Raw genomic sequence first — 20,661 nt, 5'->3', positions numbered from 1 at the left:
CTTTGATCCTGCAAGGGAGACGAAGATCTCGACTGACGCCAGCCAATCCAGCATTGGGGCGGTCCTCCTGCAATGAGATGATGCCTCATCATGGGCCCCTGTCGCCTATGCGCCACGTGCCATGACCCCCACAGAGCAGCGCTATGCGCAAATTGAGAAGGAGTGCCTAGGCCTGTTGATTGGCGTTGACAAGTTCCACGACTATGTGTATGGCCTTCCCCAGTTCACTGTGGAGACCGACGATCGCTTGCTGGTTGGCATCATCCAAAAGGACCTTAATGACATGACCCCTCGCCTCCAGCGCATTCTGCTCAAACTCCGGAGGTACGACTTCCAACTTGTATACACCCCGGGTAAGGACCTGATCATAGCAGACGCTCTGTCCAGGGCAGTGGACACTCCGTCCGACCCAGAGGGGTTCGTTGGCCAAGTCGACGGACATGTAGCCTTCACTTCTGCCAATCTGCCGGCCACTGACGAACGCCTTGCCCACATTCGCCGTGAGACTGCGGCTGACCCCCTTCTGCAACGTGTAATGCACCACATGACGGACGGGTGGCTCAAGGGACAATACCCACAGTTTTACAACATTCGGGACGACTTGGCAGTCGTGGATGGTGTCCTCCTGAAGCTGGACCGCATTGTGATCCCACACAGCATGCACTGGCTTGTCTTAGAACAGTACGAAGTCTTACAACACCAGGTTAAAGTCCAACAGGTTTGTTTCGATGTCACTAGCTTTCGGAGCGCTGCTCCTTCCTCAGGTGAATGCAGAGGTCTGTTCCAGAAACACATATATAGACAAATTCAAAGATGCCAAACAATGCTAGGAATGCGAGCATTAGCAGGTGATTAAATCTTTACAGATCCAGAGATGGGGTAACCCCAGGTTAAAGAGGTGTGAATTGTATCAAGCCAGGACAGTTGGTAGGATTTTGCAGGCCAGATGGTGGGGGATGAATGTAATGCGACATGAATCCCAGGTCCCGGTTGAGGCCGCACTCATGTGTGCGGAACTTGGCTATAAGTTTCTGCTCGGCGATTCTGCGTTGTCGCGGGTCCTGAAGTCCGCCTTGGAGAACGCTTACCCGGAGATCAGAGGCTGAATGCCCTTGACTGCTGAAGTGTTCCCCGACTGGAAGGGAACATTCCTGCCTGGTGATTGTTGCGCGATGTCCGTTCATTCGTTGTCGCAGCGTCTGCATGGTCTCGCCAATGTACCATGCTTCGGGACATCCTTTCCTGCAGAGTATGAGGTAGACAACGTTGGCCGAGTCGCACGAGTATGTACCGCGTACCTGGTGGGTGGTGTTCTCACGTGTAATGGTGGTATCCATGTCAATGATCTGGCACGTCTTGCAGAGATTGCCATGACAGGGTTGTGTGATGTCGTGGTTCGTGTGCGGAACTTGTCGTACAAGTTCCGCACACGAGTGCGGCCTCAACCGGGACCTGGGATTCATGTCGCATTACATTCATCCCCCACCATCTGGCCTGCAAAATCCTACCAACTGCCCTGGCTTGATACAATTCACACCTCTTTAACCTGGGGTTACCCCATCTCTGGATCTGTAAAGATTTAATCACCTGCTAATGCTCGCATTCCTAGCATTGTTTGGCATCTTTGAATTTGTCTATATATGTGTTTCTGGAACAGACCTCTGCATTCACCTGAGGAAGGAGCAGCGCTCCGAAAGCTAGTGACATCGAAACAAACCTGTTGGACTTTAACCTGGTGTTGTAAGACTTCTTACTGTGCTCACCCCAGTCCAACGCCGGCATCTCCACATCATGGCTACCACCGACACCGCAAACTGCCGGCTCAAAGTGGAGAGGATCTCCAGGAAAATCGCGCATATAGACACTGACATTAAGTTTCTACAAAGATGCAAGAAAGCAGACAAGATCCCGAAAGGGCTACAGATCACAAACCCACTCAAGTCGACCTGCAACACAGACTTCGCTGAGAGACTCTGCCGTCACACCTCTCTCACACTCCTCAACCACCTCGTCCGCCAGCTCTACAGCAGACGACGCAACCTGGAAACCAAGATAGAGGCCATATTCTCAACTTGCGCTCAGGATGCAGCAGACCAGCTGCGGAACACTGCCAAACAGATGAGACAACAATACTATGCCACCTATATGCATACCAAGAACAGAAAGCTTGAGAAACTTGGCATCACCACCAGCAGCAACCAAGCCACCCCCGGTGTCACAGTAGAAAACAATACAGGGAAATCTATTGTCAACTTCTCAGACTACACCCTTCAACCAGACGAAATCGAAGTCCTCAGCAGAGGGCTCAATTTCTGCACCACCACCAAAATGGACCCCATCAGTCTCGCGGCAGACACAGAGGAATTCATCAGGCGAATGAGGCTCCGGGAATTCTTCCACAGACCCCAAGAGGCCAACAGCGAACCCAAGCAGACTACCAATGAACCGGAACAGCAGACCGAGAGATCTGCAGTGCGGCAACCGAAGAGGAAAGAGTCGAATTGGACCCCTCCGGAAGGCCGCTGCCTTAGACTCAACATGTATGCTCAAGCCGACAGGAGTCGCGTCAATGCCAGATTCATCAGTCGCATTCACAAGACAGCCCCGAACGTCACCCAAGCACAACGCAATGCCATCCGCGCTCTCAAGACCAACCGCAGCATCGTCATCAAACCAGCAGACAAAGGGGGGGCCACTGTCGTACTGAACAGAACGGACTACTGCAAAGAAGTATACCGACAACTGAACAACCAAGAACACTACAGACAGTTACCCGCAGATCCGACCAAGGAACACATCTGCCAACTTAACAGACTGATCAAGACCTTGGATCCAGATCTTCAGAGCACCCTACGTGCTCTCATCCCACGTACTCCCCGCATTGGAGATCTCTACTGCCTTCCGAAAATACATAAGGCCAACACACCAGGCCGCCCTATCGTTTCAGGCAATGGGACCCTGTGTGAGAACCTCTCTGGCTACATCGAGGCCATCTTGAAACCCATCGTACAAGGTACACCCAGCTTCTGTCGCGACACGACGGACTTCCTACAGAAACTCAGCACCCATGGACCAGTTGAACCAGGAACATTCCTCGTCACAATGGACGTCTCGGCACTCTACACCAGCATCCCCCATGACGACGGCATTGCTGCAACAGCCTCAGTACTCAACACCGACAACTGCCAATCTCCAGACGCAATTCTGCAACTCATCCGCTTCATTCTGGATCACAACGTCTTCACCTTCGACAACAAGTTCTTCATCCAGACGCACGGAACAGCCATGGGGACCAAATTCGCACCCCAATACGCCAACATCTTCATGCACAAGTTTGAACAGGACCTACTCACCGCACAGGACCTTCAACCGACGTTATACACCAGATACATCGATGACATTTTTTTCCTTTGGATCCACGGCGAAGAATCACTGAAACGACTACACGATGACATTAATAAGTTCCATCCAACCATCAGACTCACCATGGACTACTCTCCAAAATCAGTTGCATTCTTGGACACACTCGTCTCCATCAAGGACGGTCACCTCAGCACGTCGCTTTACCGCAAACCCACGGATAACCTCATGATGCTCCACTTCTCCAGCTTCCACCCTAAACACATTAAAGAAGCCATCCCCTATGGACAAGCGCTCCGTATACACAGGATCTGCTCAGACGAGGAGGAGCGTAACAGACATCTACAGACGTTGAAAGATGCCCTCGTACGACGTGCCAGATCATTGACATGGATACCACTATTACACGTGAGAACACCACCCACCAGGTACGCGGTACATACTCGTGCGACTCGGCCAACGTTGTCTACCTCATACGCTGCAGGAAAGGATGTCCCGAAGCGTGGTACATTGGCGAGACCTTGCAGACGCTGCGACAACGAATGAACGGACATCGCGCAACAATCACCAGGCAGGAATGTTCCCTTCCAGTCGGGGAACACTTCAGCAGTCAAGGGCATTCAGCCTCTGATCTCCGGGTAAGCGTTCTCCAAGGCGGACTTCAGGACCCGCGACAACGCAGAATCGCCGAGCAGAAACTTATAGCCAAGTTCCGCACACATGAGTGCGGCCTCAACCGGGACCTGGGATTCATGTCGCATTACATTCATCCCCCACCATCTGGCCTGCAAAATCCTACCAACTGTCCTGGCTTGATACAATTCACACCTCTTTAACCTGGGGTTACCCCATCTCTGGATCTGTAAAGATTTAATCACCTGCTAATGCTCGCATTCCTAGCATTGTTTGGCATCTTTGAATTTGTCTCTATATGTGTTTCTGGAACAGACCTCTGCATTCACCTGAGGAAGGAGCAGCGCTCCGAAAGCTAGTGACATCGAAACAAACCTGTTGGACTTTAACCTGGTGTTGTAAGACTTCGTACTGTGCTCACCCCAGTCCAACGCCGGCATCTCCACATCTTGTCTTAGAACAGCTGCACGAAGGCTATCTCGGCGTTGAGAAGTGCCGACGGAGGGCCCGAGAGGCTGTATACTGGCTGGGAATAAATGAGGACATTGCCAACACTGTGCTCAATTGCCCCACCTGTCAGCGGTTCCAGCCGGCACAACCACGTGAGACCCTTCAGCCCCATGAGTTGGGCACGTCCCCCTGGTCGAAGGTGGACGTGGACCTGTTCCATGCGCTTGGCAGGGACTACATCATCATCATCGACTACTTTTCCAGCTATCCTGAGGTCATACGCCTGCACGACACCACTTCATCGGCTGTTATCCGGGCCTGTAAGAAGACCTTTGATCACCACGGCATTCCGCTCACCGTGATGTCAGACAATGGCCCCTGCTTCGCAAGTCAGGAATGGTCTTCCTTCGACTTCCGGTGACGATGGGCGGGAGGCGGCCGCAAAATGGAGGGCTCCCGTTCGGGAACGGAGTTTTCGGGGCTTTAAGCCCGGTCCCAGGGTCCACGGAGGCGGCAGAAACAGGGAGAAGGCACGGAGGAGGCACAGTGAAGACACAGGAGGAAAAAAAAACAGGAAAAATGTCGAGGGTGAGCAAGAAAACAGCCGATAAAAAAACAGCTGAAGGTCCGTCGGGAAGTGGAAAGGTCACCACGGGGTCACCAAGGAAAATGGAGGCTGGAGCACCAGGGAAGGCCTCTGCTTACGGCTGAAGAAATAACTAAGGTGATGGCTGCGGAATTTTAAAAGCAGTTGGCGCAGATTGCGAAATGCATGGAGACGGTGAGGAAGGAGATGAGGGAGGTTTTGAGTGTGCTGGTGGAGGAGGCGGTTTCCTCGGTGAGGACGGAGGTGGCGAGCGCAGTGGCGGAGGTGCGAGAGCAAGGGGAGGCGCTGAAGGAAGTGGAGGAGACGTTATTGCAGCACGGTGATCAACTTGCCTCGATGGGGAAAGAGATGCGGAAGGTGATGGACACTAACAAGGATCTGCGAGGAAAAATGGAAGACCTGGAAAACAGATCCAGGCGACAGAATTCGAGGATTGTGGGGCTGCCCGAAGGAGTTGAAGGACCGAAGCCGACTGAGTATTTTGCCGCGATGCTGGCAAAACTATTGGGGGAGGGGGAGGATCCCTCCCGATATGAACTGGATCGGGCTCATCGGTCATGGAGGCCTGTACCAAAGGCAAGTGAGCCGCCAAGGGCAGTGACTCTGTGCTTCCGTAGGTACAGTGTGAAGGAGAAGGTCCTGAGCTGGGCCAAGCAGAAGCGGGTGGTGCAGTGGGCTGGAGCTGGTATACGTGTATACCAGGACTTTACGGTGGAGCTGGCAAGGAGGCGGGCTGCCTTCAACCGGGTGAAGAGGGCACTGTACATTAGGAAGGTGCGGTGCGGCATTGTATATCCAGCGAAGCTGAGGGTGACTCACAAGCTCAGGGACTTTTATTTTGGAATGGCGGAAGCAGCGGAGGAGTTTGAGAAAGCAGAAGGACTGTGACAGAACTGACAAATTGAGGAATGGCCATGTGCCGATGTAACCTCATGACTGTATTTTCTTCTTTTTTGTATCACTGCGCGCGGGTGTAGAGACTAAAGAAGCCAATGTGGTATATATTTGGACAAGGGAAGGGACGGGACTTTCACTCGAAATGAGGGTTCTTTGGGGTGTAGGTGGATATGCGGGGTTTGTGTGCTAAAAGGGGATCTTTGGGCTTTCCTAGGGCTGGGCAAGTGGGAAAGGGACCCGGGCGGGGGCCTCCACGCTGGCCGGTTTAAGCCGGCCAGTGAACGGGAGTGAGGTGGGGGGAGGGGCTGCGGCCATCGGAGCCTGGCAGAACAGGGTCCGAGTGGTCTAGCCGGGGTGGAAAGTTGGGGGGAAGGAACCGAGGTTGGGAGGAGGAGTTTTACAAAAGGCAGTGGACGGGAGGAGCTGGAGACCTGGGGAGGGGGGGGCGCTGTGTAAGATTAAGGGTGACTACGGGTAATCCCTGATTCCTTTTTGTCATTTGTTTATGTAAACATGCGGGTTGAGGTTTGGGGGTTGGTGGGTAGATGGGATCGTTGTTATTATGGGGACTGACATATCTTACTGATTATTGTTTATTGTTGATGGATGTAAACGTGGGAGAAAATGTGAAAAAGGAGGAGAATTTAAAAAAATTCTGGGTTGCACCCTCAGGACCACTGTGCCGTCCATTCACGTCCCAGACCTCGACCATGCTCCGGTACTTCGTCGGATGCAACAAGAGTGTGAGCAACACAAGGCGGCTCATGATGCTCGGGCGACTGATCTTCCTGCCCTGGTGCCTGGAGATCATGTCCGCATACATCTTCCGGAGGGTGGCTGGTCGGCAACCGCTGAGGTTCTTAGACAGGTGGCTCCCCACTCGTTTCTGGTTTGTTTGCCTGATGGCTCCATTCGCCGCCGCAATGGGCGTGCCCTTCGTCTGGTTCCACGCTCGCTACGAAATTCTGCACCGGTGCCACACCCTCCTGTTGTCCCTGACATGGACTTCGTTGAGCTTCCGGATACCCTGTCTCCTCCTCACTCGACCGTGGCCCGGCCCATTCCTCAGCCGGTGGATCCTGAACCACCCTTGAGGTGATCAACCCGAATTCATCGCCCACCATAAAGACTTGATTTATAAACCTTGATTTATAAACATGTTCTGCCGTACTGTTTCAGAGTTTTTCATCGTTTGTTAATCGCATTTGTTTTGTTCTTGGTGTAACATAGTTTTCCTCTGCACCTGGCACCTTCCCGTGTATATAGCATAGCCACATGTACGTATTGATGTAAATAATGCACACACATGATCAGACACACTCACTACACTATTTATTCTCATGCAGGCACATATTCTTTGCGAAAAGGGGGGGATGTCATGATATACATCAGCATATCATGGTGCAATCACACACACACTGACACACTGATGGACATACAGTAGGACCAACCAGCATACACAACATCGCAGCCAATCACCAGTGAGAGCATATGCACTATAAAGACAGGGGACACCAGAGTTCCTTCTCATTCTAGCAGCAGCCAGCTCAGAGCACAGAGCTCACAGCCTGCCTCTCAGACATTCACCATGTGCTGAGTGTCTCACCTAGATAGTGATAGGACAGGGTCCACAGATAAGCTGGTAATGCACGTACCCAAGCTTGCAGTATGTTATTACAGTTGAGTTAATAAAATAGAGTTACACCATCTCCAGCCGTGTTGGCCTGTTTGTAGACCAGAACATCCAACACGACGAGATTCACAGGAGAGTCCATGGTAGGACAAGGCAGTGCTGGTGTGAGCTGTATCCTGAGCTCCACGGCCTCTGGTGAACAAACAATGAAGAAGAAGCTGAAATCAGGAACAAAGTAGTGTAAAAATGATTTATTTAGGTATGGCGCCAATTGTGCCAATGCAAATCAGGATGCAAAGCCCATGTGTGTTATATGCAGGGAAGTGCTGACAAATGAAGTTTAAAACCCCCAAATCTTCAAAGGCATTCGAAGACTAAACATGGCGAGTACAAGGACAAACCTTTTGACTTTTTTAAAAGCATGCAGCAAGTACTTACGTCGACAGCTGAAGTCCTTAGCTGAAATGTAACATTGAATGACGAAGCAAGAGATATCGTGAGGACCAAGCAGGCCCAACTGCCACATAAAAGGTAAGCAATAATGGTATGTTGCAAAGGTCGGCCGGCATGGGTCACTAACGTCAGCTGGCATGTCTCGCGAACGTCGGCCGGCATGGGTCCCGAAGGCCCGCGGTTGGTAAAAGTGGGTCCCGGGGAAAAAGGTTTGAAAAACACTGCTGTAAATTACCTCTTTAATGTCCTCAGGGATGAGCAATGAATGGTGACCCAGCCAGTGACACCCACATCCCACGAACGAATAATGTGTGGTGAGGGCATATTATTTTATTCCTGTAATTTGATATCAAGCAGCAAAATTTCCCCAGAGGAAAAAACAAATCCAGTTAGGTGTGCACAACGGCGGGAACCCGCATATTGGACTAGCATTCCCAAGTGGTGTTAAAGGTCGACTGTGAACAGCAAGAGGATGTGGGCAATACGTGAAAAATGGGGCAGCAGATATCATTCTGCTTTTAGCGGTCTGATATGAACACTGCTGTTTATTTCGTGTTGAAACCAAGAGAGATGAGGAAGTTTTGATCTTTCTTTCTGCCTCCTCCCTCCTCCGATTTGATGCCCCTGAGGCGAAGTCGAAACTGTTCCATCTGAAAAGGAAACGGGTAGTTCCGCTCCTGAGACAAGAAATAAAATGAGCCATGGTGAGAGATTGATGTCATACCAGTGAAACCATCTTCCTGCGGGGCCGTCTGGTTCAATGTGGAATGTCGGATTTGAAGGAGTTTGCGAATATGAATAAATGTGGACTGTGCCTGACGTTGGGACAAACCAATGAAACTGGAAAGCTGTTCACCGATGGCAAATTCGCCGCGCACCGGAACTGCCTGGTAGGTACAAGAACAACACTCAGCATTTTGATTCACTCGTGAAAGAACCGAACTTGTCTCCATTGTATTTTGACCAATCAGGGATTTTTTGTGTGTCAGGAACGTATTTGCCTTTTCTTCATTCTAACGTCATCTCTGAACGTTGCCAGAAGATGTCTACTTTTCTCGCCTGGTGTGGAGGGCCCTATACAGTTCCTGAAGGTGGGGTTTGAAAGCCCGCTGGACATGCCCCCTCTAATGGTTTCATATGAAGAAAAGCAAAATACTGCGAGGCTGGAAACCTGAAGTAAAAACAGAACACGTTGAGGAAAAGCTCAACAGGCCTGCCAGCACCTGTGGAGAGAAGCTGTTTCTCCCTCCCGTAGATGCCTGCCAGACCTGCTGAGTTGCCAGCATTTTCTGCTTTTCCTTCAGAAGAATAATGTGGGCCACGGTCCTCGAGACCACTGCCCCGTAAATGCTGGGTCTGCCTTTGATTGAATGGAACAGCTTGGCAAATGTAGGATCAGCCAGGCCCTCATCTGGTGTTTATTTTAGTTAAAGAATTAATGTAACAGTTATGGCAATTCCATCGCCTCATAAAATCAAGAAACAAACTCGTTACAAATCAAGTGATTTGATGTATAAATCCTGAGTTGTTAATTTCTCAAACATAAACCAATGAACCTTCCAGTGTCTCCAAATTATCAGACTTCTAGTCCAACGGCAGTATCAGACAAGCAAAAATTTCCTTCAGTTCAATGTTGGAAAATCAAAGCCATTTTTCTGATCCCCCTACAACATTTGTTCCCTAACCACTGGCACCCTGATGCTGAACCAGACTGTTAATAACCTTGGCGTCATACTTAAGCCCGAGATGAGACTCTGACCACATATTTGTTCCATCACGAAGATACTAAGATTGTCTATATTTCCACCAACATAACACTGCCTGACTCTGCCTCAGGCCATCTGCTGCTGAAAACCTAAATCATGCCCTTGTTACCTCTCGACTTGACTACTCCAATGCAGCCTCCCACCTTCAGCCCTCTGTAAATCTAAGGTCATCCAAACCTCTGCTGCCTGTGCCTAAACTCACATCAAGTCCCTTTATTATTATCATTCTTTATCCCAGTGGTCGCTGATCTGCACGAGCCCCCAGTTAAGCAAGACCTTGATTTTGTTGTCATGGCCTTGCCTTTCGCCAACTCGTGAAATCTCCTCCAACCCCACAAACCTCTTAGATATTTGTGCTCTTCCAATTCTGACATCTTGAGTGCCCCTCATTTTAATTGCTGTGCCATTGGTGGCTTCCCCTTCTGCAGCTCTAGGGCCTAAACTGCACAATTCTCTCACTAACCGCGATGCCTCTCTCTTTTTTTCTTTGAAATGCTCCTTTAAAACTATCGCTATGACCAAGCTTATGGTTATGTGCCTTCATATCTTCTTGTGTGGCTCAATGTCAGATTTAGCTTTATAATGCTTACCGTGGGCCATTTTATTACTTTATTATGTGATATAAATATAAGTTGTTGACATTGGATTTATTTATTTATTTTTAAAAATATATATTTTATTGAAAAAATTTTCTAAACAACATTTTTCCCTCTTACAAAACAAACGGACGATAACAAAATAGAAATTTTTAACAATACACAAGTAACAAAACCCCATTATCTATTGACCTCAACTAAACTAAACCCCCCTCCCCCCCCCCTTCCCCCTGGGTTGCTGCTGCTGGTCATCTGTCTTCCCTCTAACGTTCCCTTAGGTAGTCGAGAAATGGCTGCCACCGCCTGGTGAACCCTTGAGCCGATCCTCTCAGGGCAAACTTTATCTGCTCCAGTTTAATAAACCCCGCCATATCGTTTTACCCAGGCCTCCAGTCCGGGGGGTTTCGCCTCCTTCCACATAAGTAGGATCCTGCGCCGGGCTACTAGGGACGCAAAGGCCACGACATCGGCCTCTTTCGCCTCCTGCACTCCCGGCTCTTCCGCAACTCCAAATAGAGCTAACCCCCAGCTTGGTTTGACCCGGGCATTCACCACCTGCGAGATCACTCCCGTCACTCCCTTCCAATATCCTTCCAGTGCCGGGCACGCCCAAAACATATGTGCGTGGTTTGCCGGGCTCCCGCCACACCTCCCACATCTGTTCTCCACTCCAAAGAACCTGCTCAATCTTGCCCCCGTTATGTGTGCTCTATGTACCACCTTAAATTGAATCAGGCTAAGCCTGGCGCATGAGGAAGAGGAGTTTACCCTGCTTAGGGCATCAGCCCACATACCCGCTTCGATCTCCTCCCTAATTCTTCTTCCCACTTTCTCTTTAGTTCTCCCACCGACTCCTCCCCCTCTTCCCTCATCTCTCTGTAAATCTCTGACACCTTGCCCCCTCCGACCCACAGCCCTGAAAGCACCCTGTCCTGTATCCCCTGTGTCGGGAGCAACGGAAATTCCCTCACCTGTTGTCTAGTAAACGCCCTCACCTGCATATATCTCAAGAAATTTCCCCGGGGTAACTTATACTTTTCCTCCAATGCTCCCAAGCTCGCAAAAGTCCCATCTATGAATAAATCTCCCACCTTCCTAATTCCCAACTGGTACCAGCTCTGAAATCCTCCATCCATTCTTCCTGGGGCGAACCTATGGTTGTTCCTGATAGGGGACCCCACCAGGGCTCCCCGCACCTCTCTCTGTCGCCTCCACTGTCCCCATATGTTCAGTGTTGCCGCCACCACCGGGTTCGTGGTATACTTTTTAGGTGAGATCGGTAGCGGTGCCGTCACCAGCGCCTCTAAACTCGTCCCTTTACAGGACTTTCTCTCCAGTCTTTTCCACGCCGCTCCCTCACCCTCCATCATCCACCTACGTATCATTGCCACATTGGCGGCCCAATAATAATCTCCCAAGTTCGGTAGTGCCAGTCCTCCTCTATCCCTACTACGCTGAAGGATCCCCCTCCTTACTCTCGGAACTTTCCCTGCCCACACAAAGCTCGTGATGCTCCTATCTATTTTATTAAAAAAGGTCCTGGTGATTAATATAGGGAGACATTGAAATACAAATAAGAACCTCGGGAGGACCATCATCTTAATTGCTTGCACCCTGCCCGCCAGCGATAAAGGCTGCATGTCCCACCTCTTGAAGTCCTCCTCCATTTGTTCTACCAGCCGTGTCAAATTAAGTCTGTGCAAGGTTCCCCAGCTCTTAGCGATCTGAATCCCCAGGTATCGGAAGTTTCTTTCCACTTTCCTTAGCGGTAAGCCTTCTATCTCTCTACTCTGGTCCCCTGGATGTATCACAAATAATTCACTCTTCCCCATGTTTAGCCTATACCCCGAGAATTCCCCGAAACTCCTCAAAATTCGCATAACCTCTATCATCCCCCCGCTGGGTCCGACACGTATAGCAATAGGTAATCCGCGTATAATGAGACTCGATGTTCTTCTCCCCCTCTAATCACCCCTCTCCATTTCCTGGAGTCTCTCAACGCCATGGCCAGAGGTTCAATTGCCAACGCAAACAACAATGGAGACAGGGGGCATCCCTGTCTTGTTCCCCTATATAATCGGAAATACTCCGATCTATGTCGACCTGTAACTACGCTTGCCGCTGGTGCCCCATAAAGAAGTCTAACCCAGCGAATAAACCCGTTCCCAAACCCAAACCTCCTTAACACTTCCCATAAATACTCCCACTCCACCCTATCAAATGCCTTCTCTGCGTCCATTGCCGCCACTATCTCTGCCTCCCCCTCCACTGGAGGCATCATTATCACCCCTAATAGTCGTCGCACGTTAACATTCAGTTGTCTCCCTTTTACGAACCCTGTCTGGTCTTCGTGCACCACCCCCGGGACACAGTCCTCTATCCTCGATGCCAGTACCTTTGCCAGCAACTTGGCGTCCACGTTCAATAGTGAAATAGGTCTATAGGACCCGCACTGCAACGGATCTTTGTCTCTCTTCAAAATTAGCGATACCGTCGCCTCCGACATCGTCGGGGGTAGAGTCCCCCCTTCCCTGGCCTCATTGAACGTCCTCGCCATCAACGGGACCAACAAGTCCACATATTTTCTGCAGTATTCCACCGGGAACCCGTCCGGCCCCGGAGCCTTCCCTGCCTGCATGCTTCCCAGTCCCTTAATAACCTCATCCACCTCAATCGGCGCCCCCAGGCCTGCCACCTCCCGCTCCTCCACTTTCGGGAACCTCAATTGGTCCAGGAACCGCCGCATCCCCTCCTCTCCCCCTGGGGGTTGAGACCTATACAGTTCCTCATAAAAGGTCTTAAACACCTCATTTATCTTTCCTGGCCTTCGCACAGTGTCTCCCCTTTCATCCCTAATTCCTCCTATCTCCCTCGCTGCTGCCCTCTTTCGCAGTTGGTGCGCCAACAGGCGACTAGCCTTTTCCCCATATTCGTACCTCCTCCCCTGTGCCTTCCTCCACAGTACCTCCGCCTTTCTGGTGGTCAGAAGGTCAAACTCGGTCTGGAGTCGTCTCCTCTCCCTGTCCAGCTCCTCCTCCGGGGTCTCTGCAAATTCCCTGTCCACCCTTAAAATTTCCCCCAGTAGTCTATCCCTTTCCTTGGCCTCTGTTTTCCTTTTGTGGGCCCCAATAGAGATCAGCTCTCCTCTGACCACCGCTTTTAGTGCTTCCCAGACCACTCCCACAGGGACCTCGCCGTCGTCATTGACCTCCAGGTATCTCTCAATACCCCCTCTCACTCTTGCACACACCCCCTCATCCGCCATCAGTCCCACATCTAATCGCCAGAGTGTTCTCTGCTCCCTGTCCTCTCCTACTTCCAGGTCCACCCAATGTGGGGCATGATCCGAAACCACTATGGCTGAGTATTCAGCTTCTTCCACCCTAGAGATCAATGACCTTCCTAAAACAAAAAAATCTATCCGGGAGTACACTTTATGGACATGGGAGAAGAAGGAATACTCCCTAGCCCTAGGTCTTAGAAATCGCCATGGATCCACTCCCCCCATTTGGTCCATAAACCCCTTAAGTACCTTGGCCGCTGCCGGCCTTCTTCCAGTCCTTGAACTGGATCTATCTAGCCCCGGGTCCAGCACCGTATTGAAGTCCCCTCCTAAAATCAAATTTACTGCCTCCAGGTCCGGTATACGCCCCAGCATCCGTCTCATGAATCCCGCATCGTCCCAATTTGGGGCATACACATTAACCAACACGACCTCCATTCCCTCCAGCCTACCACTCACCATTACATATCTACCTCCGCTATCTGCTACGATGTTCTTTGCTTCAAATGCTACCCGTTTCCCCACCAAAATGGCCACCCCTCTGTTCTTTGATCCAGTCCTGAGTGGAACACCTGTCCCACCCATCCTTTCCTTAGCCTATCTTGGTCCGCCACCTTTAGGTGCGTCTCTTGGAGCATAGCCACGTCTGCCCTTAGTCCTTTCAAATGCGCGAGCGCTCGGGCCCTTTTTATCGGTCCATTCAGGCCTCTCACGATCCAAGTGATCAGCCTCACTGGGGGGCTACCTGCCCCCCTCCCGTGTCGACTAGCCATTACCTTCTCTAGGCCAGTCCCATATCCCGCCTCCGCGCTCCCGCTCGCTCCCCCAGCGTCGCACCCCGTCCCCGACCACCCACTCTTTAGCCATTCCCTTTTGGATTTCCGCAGCAGCAACCCAGTTGTTCCCCCCCCCCCCGCGGTAGATCTCTTTCTAGCTTGATTGCTCCCCCCATATCACTTCCGTAAGTCAGCTGACTTCAACTGACCCCGGCTACTCCTGCTCACTCCTCGACCCCCCCGGTGTGAGGGAACTCCCATCCGCCTTGCGCCTGTTTTCCCGCCTTATTCTTTCTGGCGCGGGAGCATCCCTTTACCTGACCCGCCTCTTATGGCGCAGCTCCCTTTCCCCTCCCCCTCCCCTTCCCCATTCTCCGACTATGTCCCGTCTTTCCCCCCTCACCGGCGCCCACATTTCCCCAGTGTCTCCCCCCTTCCCTGTTTACTTCTCGATTAACTTTCACCATAACATTAACAAAACAATAACAATAACAATTCCCTGCAGCATCAGTCCCTCAGTTCCGGTCCAGTTTCTCTTCTTTAATAAAGGTCCATGCTTGCTCCGCCGTCTCGAAGTAATAGTGTCTCTCCTGATACGTGACCCATAGTCTTGCCGGCTGCAGCATCCCAAACTTCACCTTTTTGTGCAAAACCTCTTTGGCTCGGTTGAAGCTCGCCCTCCTTCTCGCCACCTCCGCACTCCAATCCTGGTATATCCGTACCACCGCATTCTCCCATCTGCTACTCCGCACCTTTTTAGCCCATCTCAGGACCTCTTCTCTGACCTTAAGGCGGTAGAATCGCACGATTATCGCCCTCGGTGGTTCTCCCGCTTTTGGTCTTCTCGCCGGGATCCGACCTGCCCACTCCACCTCCATGGGGCCCGCAGGGGCCTCAGCACCCATCAGTGAGCTCAGCATCTTACTTGCGTACGCTCCACAGTCCACTCCTTCCGCACCTTCAGGGAGACCTAGTATCCTTAGGTTCTTCCTTCGCGCTCCGTTTTCAAGGGCCTTGATCCTTTCAGCACACTTTTTATGAAGTGCCTCGTGCGCTGAGTCTGAACCGCCAGGCCCAGGACCTCGTCCTCAATACCTGACACCTTCTGCTCCACCACGCGAAGCTCAGTCTCCTGGGTTTTTAAAGTCTCCTTAAGCCCCTCAATTGCCTGTAGCATCGGGGTCAGTACCTCCTTCTTCAGCAGGTCCACGCACCGTTTCACGACCTCGTCCTGCTCAGGCCCCCATGTCGCCTGCGATTTCTCCGCCGCCATTTTGTCTTCCACTCCCTCTGACCTTCTGGTCGAAGATTCTTCAGGCTGCAGCCGCCGCCGCCGGTTTTTTCCTCCGTCGTTCGGGGGGAACTCCCTTCCCACACACCCCACACCGGGTTGCTCGGCCGAAAAAATCCCCGTTGGGGCTCTTAAAAGAGCCCGAAGGTCCGTCGGAGCTGGAGCCGCCGAAATGTGCAGCTAGCTCATCCTCACCGCAACCGGAAGTCGACATTGGATTTATAAACCCCATTTCTGGGTTATTTAATTTCAAGCGGGTCAGAGTTCTATATCTGAAAATGTTTTACAGAGAAATTTTGAAAGAATCATATCTGTTATCACATTGCTATGCAGTAACTTCATTGAAGCCTACTTGTGACAATAAGTTATTATCTTAGGTTTTAAGGTTGCAAAGACAATGGGCTAGATTCTCCACACCCCAACACTGATATCGCGGCCAGCACGGGGGCAGAGAATCCATTTTCCCGTACGGAATCGGGACCGGCACCACTTCCACGATTCTGCGGGCCCCAAAAAGAGTATGCCGCGCCGCCTAGGACCTACCTGGTACCATTGCCAGAGGCCCACTCCGCCATTCTTCACTCCCAACCAGCCGAAGTCCCGACGGCGTTGGTCTAATGTGGTCCAGCTGGTCGGGATACTCGCGTGGCGGCACCGGGCTCAGTCCGCGGCTGCCCTGTTCGGGGCAGGCCGATCGGAGGGTGGGGGGGCCTTATAGGTGGCCGGGAAATGTTTGTGTAGGCAGACAGGGTCGGGCGCGCGGCCGATCAGGGGGGTTTATTTTTAGGGTCCAGCTCTGCGGTCCGAGTCCGCCATGGAGCACGGTGCGGCTGCTGGAGGCTGCTGACATGCGCATTTGTGGCCTCTGACCCGGAAGTGCGGGGCCCGTATCTGCAGCAAAAGCTGCTAGATCTACGCCGGGTCCCTGCTACCTTCTGTAGGGCTAGGAATTTGTGGCCCTTTCTGGCGTGGAACTCCACAGATTTTACGGCGGCATGGGGACATAGTCCCAATAATGGAGAATCCAGCCCATGGATTATGATGATAGTTGGACAAGGGGGTGATGAGATTTGATTTTATAAGTTCCCTTTTGTTTTATAGTCTAATTCATTATTAATTGTGTGTTTCTAAAAAAGGCATTATATTGTTTAAAGCAAGACCCAAGATGATCTCAATGGTTTATTGGAAAAAGCAACAAAAAAGATTATGCAACCTGCAGCTATGATAATGTATGTTGCACCTGAGCATTGGGCATGTGGTCCATTGCCCTTTTAAGAATTATAAAGTTTTGGGGAAGGAATCAAAGCCAATCTCAGTGGAGCTAGTTCCACCTCCTGTTGAATATTGCTGATTGATCGGCACAGATGTAAGTCGAAACGTTATGGTATTGGAGGCTCTGGGTTTTTTTTTTAGCGTGTGCCATTTGCTGCACAAAGTCCTTGGCCAGTGCAGAAACTGTTATTCCTTGGTATGATGGTCTTAGCAACACAGGCTGGTGTGATGGGAGGTGAGCAGCTCATGGATTGATATGGTCCTTGTGTAGCAGCAGATTTGGGTTGATGTAAGCCCTCTCCTGGAGCTTTTTTGTTGCAATCACCCTCCTTCTGTGACGGGGCGGGATGTTGCTTAGAACTGGGAGCCAAAAAATGACGCTGCTCCCCAGATTTTTGTTTGTCTTCCAGTGCCGCCCCATCTTCATTCCTAAGGCCTTTTTCAAGCGGGTAAACAAGATTATTTTGGGCTTTGTATGGGCGAATAAAACCCTGCGGGTGAAGAAAATGTTGTTGGAGCGCAGTCGGGGGGAGGGTGGGCTGGCGCTGCCGAACTTCTGCAACTACTACTGGTCGGCGAATATAGCGATGATTAGGAAGTGGGTAATGGGGGAGGGGTCGGCATGGGAGCAGATGGAGGCGGCATCACCCTCCTTCTGTGACGGGGCGGGATGTTGCTTAGAACTGGGAGCCAAAAAATGACGCTGCTCCCCAGATTTTTGTTTGTCTTCCAGTGCCGCCCCATCTTCATTCCTAAGGCCTTTTTCAAGCGGGTAAACAAGATTATTTTGGGCTTTGTATGGGCGAATAAAACCCTGCGGGTGAAGAAAATGTTGTTGGAGCGCAGTCGGGGGGAGGGTGGGCTGGCGCTGCCGAACTTCTGCAACTACTACTGGTCGGCGAATATAGCGATGATTAGGAAGTGGGTAATGGGGGAGGGGTCGGCATGGGAGCAGATGGAGGCGGCGTCATGCAAAGGCACCAGTTTGGGAGCACTGGTAACGGCACCTTTGCCATTCTCGCCGGCCCGTTACTCCACTAGCCCGGTAGTGGTGGCTGTCATAATATACATCTATGTATACGATAGAGTGCAGACAGGCAGTGATTGACACACATGATGACCAGTAAGCACACAGAACAGAGCAGCCAATCACCAGACAGGACACTACCACTATAAAGCCAGTGGGCATCAGTTTTCCCGCTCTCTCGGGACCCAGCCTCTGAGACAGTCAGAGCTCGTGAGCTAGTCAGCGCCTACACCATGTGGTAGCTAGGTTAGTCTGGTCAGGCTAGTGTCAGGTCTCCAGTCAAGTCAGCATAGTGTCAACCCACAATTGAACATGTATAATAGTTTGGATGTTGATTAAAATCGTGTTGCATTTTATCAAGTGTTGGAGGTCTGTCTCTCGCTACACTGCATCAAGTGCAGTTCACCGCGACCCAGCCTACCCAACACATTAGTGGCGGCATTGAGGATCTGGGGGCAATGGAGGAGGTATAAGAAGGTGCAGGGTGCGTCAGTCTGGACCCCGATTTGCAATAACCACAGGTTCGCGCCGGGCAGGATAGATGGCGGGTTCCGAAGTTGGCAGAGAGCAGGAATTAGACGGATGGGAGATCTATTGATAGATGGGAGCTTTCCCAGTTTGAAGGCGCTGGAAGACAAGTTCAAGCTGCCGCCGGGGAATGATTTCAGATATTTACAAGTCCGGACTTTCTGAGGAAACAGGTGTTGGCTTTCCTGCTGATCCCACCACGGGGGATACAGGACAGAGTAGTGTCCGGTACCTGGGCGGGGGAGGGGAAGGGGAAAGTGTTGGATATCTATCAGGAGTTGTTGGAGGCGGAGGAGACCCCGGTGGAGGAACTAAAGGACAAGTGGGAGGAGGATCTAGGTGGGGAGTTAGAGGCGGGTCTGTGGGCGGATGCCCTAAGCAGGGTTAATTCCTCCTTATTATGTGCCAGGCTCAGTCCAATACAGTTTATTTATTTTTAAAAATATATATTTATTCAAATTTTTCAACAAATTTTCAACAAAACCCCCCCCCCAACAAAAAGAAAGAAACAAGAACACAACAATCAGAAATTATACATTGGATTTCCCCCATATACAATAACCCCCCATATAACATTAAAAAACACAAATAGGGAAAAGCCCCCCACCTTCACCCAAACGCCACCCCAAAAGAATCCCCCCCCTCCCTCCCCCCCACCCTTGGGCTGCTGCTGCTGCTGACCTCCTCATAACGCTCCGCGAGATAGTCTAGGAACGGTTGCCACCGCCTGGAGAACCCTTGCACAGACCCTCGCAAGGCAAACTTTATCCTCTCCAGCTTAATGAACCCTGCCATGTCATTGATCCAAGCTTCCACACTAGGGGGCTTTGCACCTTTCCATAGTAGCAAAATCCTCCGCCGGGCTACCAGGGACGCAAAGGCCAGAATACCGGCCTCTTTCGCCTCCTGCACTCCCGGCTCGTCCGATACCCCAAATGATGCCAATCCCCAGCTCGGCTTGACCCGGGCGTTCACCACCTTGGACAAAGTCCTCGCAAGACCCCTCCAAAACCCATCCAGCGCTGGGCACGACCAGAGCATATGCTCGTGATTTGCTGGGCTCCCCAAGCACCTCCCACATCTGTCCTCCACCCCAAAGAACCTACTCAACCTCGCCCCTGTCATATGCGCTCTGTGAGTAACTTTGAACTGTATTAGGCTGAGCCTGGCGCAAGAGGAGGAAGAATTAATCCTACTCAGGGCATCAGCTCACAGACCCTCATCTATCTCTTTACCAAACTCCTCCTCCCACTTGCCGTTTAACTCCTCCACCGAGGCCTCCTCCTCTTCCTTCAGCTCCTGGTAAATCGCCGAAACCTTGCCTTCTCCAACCCATACACCCGAAATCACCCTGTCCTGAATCCCACGTGCTGGAAGCAGCAGGAATTCCCTCACCTGCCGCCTCACAAACGCCCTCACTTGCATGTAACTGAAAGCGTTTCCCGGGGGTAGCCCAAACTTCTCCTCCAGCGCCCCTAGGCTCGCAAACGTCCCATTGATGAACAGGTTCCCCATTCTTCTAATCCCTGCCCGATGCCAGCTCTGAAACCCCCCATCCATCCTTCCCGGGACGAACCGATGATTCTCCTGAATCGGGGACCAAACCGAGGCTCCCACCTCGCCCCTGTGTCGCCTCCACTGCCCCCAGATCTTCAGCGTCGCCGCCACCACCGGACTCGTGGTGTACCTTGTCAGCGAGAGCGGCAGCGGTGTCGTCACCGGCGCCCTCAGGCTCATGCCCACACAGGACGCCATCTCTAGCCTCTTCCACGCTGCCCCCTCTCCCTCCATTACCCACTTACGGATCATTGTCACATTGGCTGCCCAATAATAGCCACACAAATTCGGCAGTGCCAGCACCCCCCTGTCCCTGCTACGCTCCAGAAACACTCTCTTCACCCTCGGGGTCTTATTCGCCCACACAAAACCCATGATGCTCCTGCTTACCCGTTTGAAAAAGGCCTTGGGGATCATAATGGGAAGGCACTGGAACACAAAGAGAAACCTCGGGAGGCCCGTCATTTTGACCGACTGCACCCTACCCGCTAGTGAGAGTGGCAGCATATCCCATCTTTTAAAATCCTCCTCC

General features: G+C 51.6%; 1 protein-coding gene across 2 annotated transcripts in view; it reads left to right on the top strand.

The window, feature by feature from the left end:
• The first annotated feature begins 8,507 nt into the window (after positions 1–8,507).
• LOC140428136 (uncharacterized) overlaps positions 8,508–20,661 on the top strand; it is a 162,951-nt gene continuing 150,797 nt past the window's right edge. For both annotated transcript variants that reach the window (XM_072514239.1, XM_072514238.1), the window contains exon 1: positions 8,508–8,923. In XM_072514239.1, coding sequence (XP_072370340.1) covers positions 8,801–8,923 — 123 coding nt within the window. In that variant the 5' untranslated portion in view covers positions 8,508–8,800. The remainder of the gene's footprint in view (positions 8,924–20,661) is intronic.

Source organism: Scyliorhinus torazame, chromosome 8, assembly GCF_047496885.1.
Source record: "Scyliorhinus torazame isolate Kashiwa2021f chromosome 8, sScyTor2.1, whole genome shotgun sequence".
Lineage (NCBI taxonomy): Eukaryota > Metazoa > Chordata > Chondrichthyes > Carcharhiniformes > Scyliorhinidae > Scyliorhinus > Scyliorhinus torazame.
This window is presented reverse-complemented; position numbering and strand designations above follow the sequence as displayed.